Source organism: Saimiri boliviensis, chromosome 19, assembly GCF_048565385.1.
Source record: "Saimiri boliviensis isolate mSaiBol1 chromosome 19, mSaiBol1.pri, whole genome shotgun sequence".
In the NCBI taxonomy this organism is placed as follows: Eukaryota; Metazoa; Chordata; class Mammalia; order Primates; family Cebidae; genus Saimiri; species Saimiri boliviensis.
In genome coordinates, this window is record NC_133467.1 from 29,070,776 (window position 1) to 29,081,947 (window position 11,172).

Sequence of the window (11,172 nt, forward strand, 5' to 3'; positions counted from 1 at the left end):
CATCTGCTCCAGAGTTTTGTTATAAGGATTTAATAAGGTAATATAAAGCTGTAAAGCACTCAGCATAGGCAGGGCATAATGTAAGATACTACTTATACTACTTTTTTTTTTTTTGAGAGGGAGTCTCACTCTGTCACCCAGGTTGCAGTGCAGTGGTGTAATCTCAGCTCGCTGCAACCTCCACCTCCTGGGCTCAAGCGATTCTCCTGCCTTAGCCACCTGAGGGTTTCACCATGTTGGCCAGGATGGTCTCGATCTCTTGACCTCATGATCCGCCTGCCTCGGCCTCCCCAAAGTGCTGGGATTACAGACTTGAGCCACTGGGCCTGGCCTACTCTGCAATTCTTGATAGATATTATCAAATACAATGTACACCAACTATACAGTCTCAGTGAGAGTCTGACATATCTATAGTGTCAGAGAAGAATGATAGTTTTGTTTCTTTTGAGGGGAGATTCTGAGAGTTCCCTCTAAATGTGTATGAAAAATTTAGATCCCTTTACGTATTTTTCTTAAAAGATGGTCAGGTCTGTAGTTGTTACCAGATCCTTAAAAGGATCTATTACTCGGCTGGGCACAGTGGCTCACGCCTGTAATCCCATCACTTTGGGAGGCCGAGGCAGGTGAATTGCCTGAACTCAGGAGTTCAAGACCAGCCTGGGCAACACAGTGAAACCCCGTCTCTACTAAAAAAATACAAAACATTAGCTGGGCCTGTAGTCCCAGCTACTCAGGAGGCTGAGGCAAGAGAATTGCTTGAACCTGGGAGGTGGAGATTGCAGTGAGCTGAGCTCACACAACTGCACTCCAGCTTCGGCAACAGAGTGAGACTCAGTCTCAGAGATCTATTACTCAAAAGCATTGAAGAGCATCCATGCTTAACATCTTGTACTACTCTTACAATGAGAAAGAAAGATGATGAAATGGGAGTCTCATGACATAATAAACACAGCACGCCACCTATCACTAAGGATGTGAACGTTCTGTAACGTCTTTTCCAGGAAAGAGAATTATTAAAACAGAGGAAAGGATTTTGAAGTTTGGGTAAGAATCTATATAGCTCCTTTCAGCCCTCTCAGCTTCCTATTGCTCTATCATCTCTCAAGCAGGCAGGTAATCAGAAGTAAAAGAACAGTTCTGGAAGGTGACCTCTATCACTTGAAAATCAAAGATTGAGAATCTGCAAGCAAATCACTTAATCTGTTTAGCAGTCTCTGAAGCTAAGATTGCCTTGGTTCTATGAGGAAAGCCAGGCAGAGCAGTGGCATGAACTAAGGAATACACAAATATTCAGTTTGCGCTTTCTTTCCCAGAGTTCACTGGCATAGGAGGGATTAAAAACTCAGTCTGAGTCTTTTTCTAAAGTCACCCTACACCCTGATGTTTCTCATAACATGTCTCTGTGGATCATTAATGTGTTTCCAAGCAAATAGTTTCGTATGGAGCATTTATTTACCCTTATTATTAAGATGCATGTGTTTCCACTGGAAGCATCAGCTTTGAGGCCTATAAAGCACATTATAGAAACAGGCATGCAAAAGGAAGTAGTAATCTGTCCAGAGAGCATGAGCAGGCAAGCTCACCATAGGAAATGGTGCTGAAACAACAGGGAAATACAACTGAAAAACACACTCAGAAATGTATTACATAAAATAATTTACTTCTCATTCAGAATGACCTTCCAGACCTATTGGTAAGACAGCCGTCTGTGAGTTCAGATACAATCTGAAAGTCATGACAATTATAATAGGGTAAGACCAATAAAGTTACACATTTGAAGTCAACTAGAGACAAAATTGTGGAACTGTGTATAACAGAAAATGACACGGATGAGGAACTGCAGGGATATTAAGGGCAAGATTGCCATAGAGACAAAAAGGGTACAATTAGAAAATCTACAACTTTAATACCGTGAGATTTGTATGCACACACTCTGTGTCTTCATTTTGCAGCCCATGACATTGGCTTAACAGCCACAAGGTACTCATGCATGTAATTTATACTGGAGCAATGAATGGAGTGTATGCGGGTGCATGTGTGTGCACTTTCAAAGGCAATATTTTTAGAAGAATGAGAAGAAAATTACTTCCTGGGCGTTCATTAATAATTCAGGTGATATCCTGCACCTCCATTTATAAAACAACATAATAATAAAAGCTTGTACAAAATAACATCATAAATAACAGAAATGAGAAGTTTTCAAGTATTTCAATGTGCCTTGAAAAGTTGCAAACAGTAGTTCTAACAATTGGTTAGACAGTCATTTTTTTTTTTCTTTCCTTTTCCTCTCACTTAGTCTCAGAGCCTAAAAAGAAATGCTTCAGTCTCTGTTAGCCCTGATGTTTGGAGTGAAATTAACAAGATTCTACCTTCAAAGAGAAAACTTACGTGGGCTTTTCAAATTGTGAAAACTTGTTTCCCTCTTATAAAATATAATCTTTCCTCTGCTGCTGGTTTATAAATATAGGCATATAGTCCAGAGCCATTATAAAGAAACAATAACCAACCACAAGAAACTAAGAAGCCTCATCTGATGGCTAAGGTTCTCAGGAAAAAATGAGAAGAGCACCTTGATCAGGAGAGGAAAAAAGGGTAGAGGATAAAAACAGTAACCTTTAACTTCTGTGCGCTCTTTCAGCCAGTAACTTATGGTAGGTGTTGCTGGCAAGGCCTTAACTGCATTTCTTCATTCAGCTCAACATCCTGTCTCCCCACTCCGCATCAACCCAGCGGCTAATAAGCATGCCCTGGCAGCTCAGGAGCTCAAAAGTGCCATCAGTGAAAACCAGCTCAAAGGAGCTAAGGTATTTGCTCTTTAGAATAGTGCTTGAAGTGGAGGCTGTCAGTGGTTTAATCAAGCATGAAGTTCCTTGGATGCTTCTCCAGCAAGATCCATGGAATTTTACAAAAGCAACTTTCCACAGGTTAGCATTTCTTTCTTAGACTACATGGCAGTTAGTTCATTTTGCCCTGTTCAAAGGTAGTATGAAAGAACAGAGATCAAAACATGCATGTAAGTACATACACATACTCTAGTTATGAGCACCTAGGATCTTTCTCATCATTCTTGCAGAAGTTCGTGTGTGTATATATACATACACTCATACATATATATGTAGACACAGACATCTATATACAGAAATAATGTATATATGTATATGTGTACATATATCACATATCTATATATACAGACATACACACAAGCACATAGATCAACCTCATCTAAACATCTAGCCTGCAGAATGTGCTGGCCAACAGAATACATGTGCATGTGGCTGTCATGTGACATGCACTAGCCAACTAACCCAAGGTAAAACTGTTGGGAGGAGGAAACCGCCAACTATCTTTGAAAATCCAGACCTACCAGGCCGTGATTTAGATATTTGCTCCCAAAGAACTCTCAAAGAAACTTAGGGAAATTGGACTGGGATGGGGTCCCACCCTGATGAACACTCAATCACCAAAAGCTATATCTAGTTTATGCGTGGAAGTGACTCACACATGGCAGGCAGCATGAATATTAGGCTACAATGTGGATAAAGCACTGGAGCTTAATACAGATCAATATTTGGCCTCAGGTTTTCCAGAGCATTGAGTCTTGGCATGTCATCCCTCTGCCTCCAGGTGAGAATTAGGCACACTGGGGGACCAGGGAAGCACAGTCTGCAGAACTCTTGGCTCCTTTCTGCTTCTCTGCCCCACAGCTGGAAGGGTTGACCAAATCAAGATAGAATCGTGACTTGAGGAAGCGGCGGTAGGAATCCTTCTCCATCAAGTTGAAAATTTTCTTCTGAGCCTCATCGAAGCAGGTTATTGTAGGCTCCAACATGTTCCGGCTTGTCTCTTCCCTAGTGCAAGAATCCAGGTTCACCTGAGGGGCAAAGGCCAAGGCTCCATTAGACCTATATCCTGATGGGAGGCTGCATGCTTTGTAGCGACTTGTAAGTGACCGTGCACCCTCCATATTTCAGAAGTGACAAACAAAAGTGACATCAGTCTCGTCCCTGGTACATGTGAGAGAGTATAAAAGATTCATTCTGTTTCAGAGTAGGCAGGGCAAGATCTTCTGTTCTAATAAATTGGGGAGATTCATCAGAAAAATTCATGAAGGGAGGTTTTGTAAGTCACATGGACAAAAGAGATTTTTTAAAAAACTGATTTATTTGGGGTTGTCAAGATTATGATAGTCAGCTCCACTATTCTAGGAAACTTCATTAAGATCCAGAGAGTTCTCTGCCATAAAAGCTTAACTTTTTGGTTGGTTGGCTAATGAATAGAAGGAATAGATAGCTGGATAGAGGGAATAGGTCCTAGTGTTTGATTGCATAGTAGGGTGACGATAGTTATCAATAGTTTATTGTATATTTCAAAATAGCTAGAATAGATTTGGAATGTTCTCTACACAAATAAATAATAAATATTTGAGATATCTATATACAAATTGCCCTGATTTGATCATTACACATTGTATGCATGTATCAAAATATCACCCATACCCCATAAATAGGTACAATTTTCATGTATCCGTAAAAACCTACCTCTTTGGTTGCCTGGACTGAGATGAATTCATTATAGATCTTTTTGGCCTTGGGGCTTAGTTTAGACGGTGATTTGATTTTCTTGTACTCTTCACAGCTGATCCAGAAGTCAATATTCTCCTCACTATATTCAGACTTCAAGAAAGCTTTGAAAGCTGCCAGCCCACCTGTGATACAGAAGAAAGGACCACAGTTGCCATCACACCGGCTGGCCTCTTGGATATGAGATTTCACATGAAGCTGAGGTATTTGGGGAAATAAAGCATAGGTTCAAGAAATCTCTTACTTCACCCGCTTTTTTCAAGTCACTTGGAATCAGGTAACCCTAATCTGTGTTTGATGTCTAGTGGATTCCAGTTCTATCTAATGATTCATACTCAAGTTTGAAGCCTCTTTCAAGAAAGTATTTTGTTTCTGAAATGCCTATGCAGCTATCAATTACTAAGGTGGATTTGGGAAAGAGAAACTGACATTGATTTTGCAAGAAAATACCAGTATTTATCATTTTTTCTCTCTTCCCTTTTTCCTTGTGATGAGAGAGATGGTTTCCCACATGGTTCCTGTATAAACTTTTCATTGTATATCACAAAGCTCCAGGGTATATTAAAATTTGAAACAGACTGAATATAGGACCATAAGGGTCTCCTGAGTCTGAACATCAGAAAGAAGCCAGGCCTTGATGCAGTTACTATTAGATCAGCACAATATAACTTATCTTATCTAGAGTACCTCATCCCAGGTTGCTGTCAAACTTACATTCATGACTAATCAGGTTTTCCAGTGATTCAGCCCATTTCTTAACTTCCTCTTGGCTCACCCTAGAAAAATTAGAGAGAAACAGAAAAGAATTGGAATGCCATGATACAAAATGGGGGCAAGAAATCTAAGATCCTGAATATAAAGCAGAGATTTTATTTTCTATAATTATGACAAAATATATTGCTGATGAGGGCAGTTTTTCACTAAAAGTATAGAAATTTCAAATGTAGTTATAATCTCCATGAAAAGGGAGGCTCTCTTGGTTCAAATCTGGCTTAAGTAGAAGCACAACACATCTATCGTCAGTTAATACTCGGTAGATCTTCACCAAGGCCTTTTCTCTTACCTCTGGCAAATAACCACTTTGTCCTTCTTGCAGTGAGAAGAATTATGTTCACAGGAATCAGATTTCTGCAGCAGGAAACCTAGCCGATGTTTCATATCTTTTGCACTGCACAGAGGAGAAAAAAAGAATCAATAATGATAACCAGTTTTCTTTAAAAGATCAAGAGTCCATTACTAGTCTATGGCTCAGAGGCATTTATTTAGGGAATGGGAGTTGGAGGTGGCATGAATTCTGAGGAAAACAAGATTCCTCTTTTGGTTGCCTATGACTTGCTACAAAACCTTGAGGCACAGTCATAACACTAGTTCCTTCATCCACAACTTGAATTCTGACCCTTCAGTTCACCTCAGAAATCTCAGAAGCCTTTGTATGCCCGTCATTTTGACCAACAGAATACCTTTGGTATCTTCAACAGAACCACACTGAAAACATGAGCGATCTTTGAGTAATTTTGGGGAATCAGAAGGCAGTAGGGCTGCACGTCCTTGCTGCACGCCACCTTCTGGCAGGTGCTTGCCATTTCCATCTGTCTCCCTGCTGGCAGGGAGGAAACTGTGGGAGCACCGCAGGAAAGAAAAAGTCTATTCCGTTCCAGCCATGTACGTGGTGGGCCAAGCAGTTCCTGCTGTGAGGTATGCAGGGAGAATACACTGAGGCACGCAGTTCCAGCAGAGGGCAATGGAACATGGACGGTGAACGCCAATGCCCAAGCTGAAACCTGAGCTCTTTGGGGCTTCTTTGAAGATAATACCTGCTGCTGCTGCTGCTGCTGCTTTCCTATTTAATACCTACGTTAAAGGACATACACACTATAAAGGGCATTTGAGGCTTAAAAACTATAAGGAGAAGCAGCTAGAGCCATCACTGAGCTTCTAGTCTATTGCAGCCGTTTAATAGGTAGCCAGGGTACAATAGGGCTCCTGACTAACTGGAAAAACGGGGTCCTTTAATAAGCCTTAAACTCAACTCTTACTTTTTCTTAACTATCCTCTTGCTTGCATCTCTTTTATTATGAAAGCCAAAAAAATAATTTTAAAAGAGAAGTATCATTCTTTAAAAAAAACGAATAACTAAATGTTCCTATTTGGAGCAAGAAAAATAAAGCCACAGAGATATAAAGACATTTAGGATGGCTACTAATACATTAGTGGTTTATGTATGTAGGTTTTCCCAGAAAGTTTGAATTCCATTATGTTCGCTGACTGCCTCTTAAGTAGTATTTTCTCTTTCTCCCAAGACTACTTTCCCTCCTCTGCTTCCCTGACTGATGACTGATCAGGGGATATAATATCCTTTTTGATGATAATAAGATATAATCCTGAATGTTAGGGCAATTCCAAGGTGATAATATAAGTATATCATGAAGTCCAAACAGAAATGAATTCATATTTCCATGTGCTGGATCTACCTGAGATCTGAGAGCTATTGATCAATAAAGGGGTAAGTGTGCTTAGCAAGTATTCTTATACTAAAACCATAAAAATAAAAACCAAAAATGACTTCAGGAGTTATTGGAGCCAGGAAATCTAGATTTGGCCCTAACTCATTCACCAGCTATGTCACCTTGAGCAGGAGATGGCTCCTCTGGAGCCTCAGACACTGGTGGTAAAGATGTTGGACTAGACGATTTGGTGAGGAAAGGGAACAGCAGCTCATCCTGCTAATGTAGGGTTTACCTCCTTAGATTAGCTGCTCAACTCTTCAAGGGCACAGCTCTAGTACTATCTTTTATCTGCCTTGCAAAATATTTACCAGAGCGTAACTTCTCCTGACACTCTTGTATCTTTGAATGGTTCATTTTATATGTAAGTTAACTGAAGCTTGAAGTAATTTGCCCCACTCCATTCAGAAAATTAATCGTGAAGGTCAGAGGCACTTATTTCATGCTCTCTGCCAGACCCTCCTGCTTCATTTTAAAGAAGCCATTGATACTTCCACACTCCTGAATGACACAATATTTGAAGAGCAAATGTTTTAATGGTACATAAAACATTATGTTTTCTGAAATTATTCCCAAAATAAAAATTGTGGTAATTTCTATTTGCAGGGTGATAAGAAAGCAGGTAGTATACCTCTAGATTGACTTTTTACTTTTATCTGCAAGATTAAGTAATGTAATATGCACTCATTTTGTGTTTTATTTTCAACTGGCTAATATACAATCATTCTCTGAATGCATTTTGTTTATGCCTTTTTTTTGAAAAAGCAAACACAAATGAATAGCTGTATGCCTGTAAGGTCTTTTAAAAACATTAAGAGAATATACAAACAAAACAATGTCTTTCAGGTGAGATCTTCTACAAAACTGTTAACTGATTTGTAATGATCTGTACTTCTCAACCACACTCATCTAAGATACTTTAAGAACTAGAGATGCAGCAGAGAGATAAGGAAAATCTGGCTCTGAAACTCATATCTCATTGTAACATTTGCTTATGAGAACATAGAGACTGAAAGATACTGCAGCACCACACAGAAAGCATAATGTCTTTCCGATGATGTAGCCAAACCTCCTTGTGGGGTACTTTCCCTCAAACAAGATACAGCATACAATCAGAAAGCCCAGAGCCAGGCTTCTGTGTACTCCAGGGATGCTCAAATAACAGTAGAAATCACAGATGGAAATATTACAGACCACTATACATAGCCTCAAATCTTATCTCACTTCTTAATTAAAACTAGCTTGCTTAGACCTGGCTTAAAGAACAGAACGGTTCTCAAAATTGAGGTCATAAAACAACACCTAAGGACTGAAATTTGGGGAACACGTGTCTTAAATCACAATATCTAGCTAGTCTTGGAGGAAGAAAGTTAGGAAGTCATTGCTCTCCTGACCACACTGTTTCTAACTGCACAGAACTAGGTTAGTAAGTACAACATGTAAATAACTGAGAAAGTCTATCCAAAAGTTTAGCATGGTTAACGGCTGAAAGCAATCTTACCTCCTCAAGCAAGAAGCCGGCAGACCTGCAAGCCCTTTGCACATCTTATTTAACAGCTTGGGATTCGCAAGCAGAAAAATGCGGCAGGAGGAGCTGTGGTTTCGGCTTTGAGAGTACTTTGCCTCTTCTCCGGCAAAGATACTGTCAGAATTCTCTGAGCGTCTTTCTACCAAGCCTGTAGGGGTCTCTTTTATAGCCCAGCTACGACCATCCAGCCAATCAGACGACAGCTCTGCAGTACCAGCTCCTCTGTCTCCCTCTGCCTCTCCAGCCCCTGAAAGAGATGAGGAAGAAAAGACTGACGCATCAGCAATGCTAAGTGAAGGAGCACAGAAAATCCTTCTGCAAAGGAGGCAAACAGAAAAAAATGTACTCAAGTCTCTATGAATGTCAAAGGTTTCGAATTTCTAGAAAAGGAAAAAAAGCATTTGTACAACACTGCAAAATACAGTATTTGTTCATATGTCTATTAAAAAAAAAAAAAAACAAAAAAAAAACAATATCAAGGAAAGTTGCCTCCTGAAGGAAAAGTACCAGCAAAAATTCTGGAGCTTACTTAGGAGCTGATTCCCAATGTCCTTCCTCTTTTGGATTAGAAGCATCATATTATACATGGTCCAAGGTCTGATCTTCACGGTTTCCAAAAGGGAGTTGGTAGGATCATCGTCTCCATGCAGTGATTTGCAGAAGTTGCCTTGCTTGTTATGCAAACAGGAAGGTGGAGAGCAATAGCTGGATGACAGACAGTTATAAGCCCGGCAGCAAAGAGAAACTAGCCTAGGAAAAATAGATTCGCGCTAGCCGTAATCAACCTGACTGCAGAATACTTTTCTAGAAATCTTGGTAACAACAGCATTCAGCCTAGCACTGACAGTTTCTCCTGTACATGCCTGCGTCCTATAAAAAGTCTAAAACAGCAGCTCGAGGACCCAAGGAGGGAGTAGATGAGCAAATATACACACCGATTCTTATTGGCAAATGGGTTTATGTCTTATGTAACTCTAAGTCTCCAAACTGGTATCTCAAAAGATAAAGAGGGATGTGCAGAGAGAGAGAGCAGGCAGAAAAATATGTAGTTTGCCTTATATATCACCAGCCTTCAAACTAATCATAAAAATATTAAGCCCTACGCGTGTTTCTGAACACCTGGACAACTAGTATCTTTTACATACAATATCAAGGACTGAAATGACTACATGGACTGAAACATTCAGGCATTTCACATCTTATAGCCAGGTATCAAATACCTACACCGGAGTTACAGAGGGATCTTTTTCATGGAGGAAAGCTATAAGTGGAAGGAGGGAATTAATTACTAAGTCTGACCAAAACAGCTTTCATTTTGAAAGCAGATAGGTTTCTGATCACAGGCTACAATGAGCTGTTCTTTATTTATAAGAAACAGAGGCATCAAATGGTTTAGGTGGAAGAGGTGAAAAATAGTTGGGTTCCTGTGAAATGCAAAATACCAAAAATATAGAAAGACTGGCACAAAGCAATGCCCATATGTGGCCCTACCTAATACATACCCTTGAACATCCTACACTGCCCCCAGTACCAACTCCTTCCATGACTAGTAGAGCAATAAGACAGCAGACAAATATAAAATGGTGGAGGGACCATCATCCACGGAAGATGCATTTAAATTACAGGAAAAAGTCTCTAGCTGCCCATAAAGATAGAAAAACGTTTATTAGATTAGCTACTGGGCAACTTTTCCTTGAATTATAACATAGAACAAATGAAAGTTGACAGCCATCCCTGATGGTGGTGTGGAAGGAACTACAGTACAATGTGAAATTAGGGAGGTCATCAGACCAAGGAAGATGAACCAGGGAGAAGAACCAGTCAGAAATGACATCAAGGAGGACAGACTAAAAGGGAAAGAAGATCACTCAAAGAAGAACCATGGCCTTTGTTTACCCGGGCACCTAAGAGAGTGATCACTCAAATAGACTGATTTCAGGAACATAAGTGAGGACCCAAAAAGATTTACTGATGCCTGAAATTCCACAATGAGAACTTTATGTCTTGGACTTAGAGTAAGAGAAGCCTGATTCGTCACGAGTTAAGTATAAATCACTGCAATAGATGGGACTTTAAAGACAAAGTGGGACTTTAAAGGCAATCTAGCCTAACACCCTCATTTCACCAAAAAGGGAATAGAGACCCAGAAAGAGAAAGTGACTTGCTGAGGTTACAGCTTCTTACTAATGGAGCTGGGTCCAGATCTAGGTGTCTCTATACTCAGTTACGTGAGTTGTCCACTGTGCCATCCTATAACTCAACAGTCTGATCAAATGAGATAAACTGTGTAAATAGAGATATTTCCAAACTACAAAGTGCTAATTAAATAATTTTTTATCATTCTATTATACACAGTAGAGAATAGAATCCAATGTCAATCTCACATATTTTATTCAAGGAATGCTCACTTGCCCATATTTGTTCTTGCTCTGTGAAAGCAGGAGTTGCAGCATACCTCCCTGTGCCAGTTCCCTATTAGAATCAGGTCTTCTAACATGCTTAACTCATTACTCTGTTCAGGCATTTCATATTTACTCACTTCTTTGGCTATTAAATCTTG

The 11,172-nt window shown here is 39.9% G+C and overlaps 1 protein-coding gene across 1 annotated transcript; it reads right to left on the reverse strand.

Moving 5' to 3' along the window:
- Positions 1-1,433: 1,433 nt before the first annotated feature.
- RGS4 (regulator of G protein signaling 4) lies at positions 1,434-9,497 on the reverse strand. The gene is made up of 6 exons (XM_003943392.4): positions 9,142-9,497; positions 8,586-8,859; positions 5,644-5,748; positions 5,295-5,356; positions 4,539-4,705; positions 1,434-3,871 (listed from the first exon to the last, which is right to left on the reverse strand). The coding sequence occupies exons 1-6, from the start codon at positions 9,197-9,199 to the stop codon at positions 3,632-3,634; spliced, it is 906 nt and encodes a 301-aa protein (XP_003943441.1). The 5' UTR covers positions 9,200-9,497; the 3' UTR covers positions 1,434-3,631.
- Between the last annotated feature and the right edge of the window lie 1,675 nt (positions 9,498-11,172).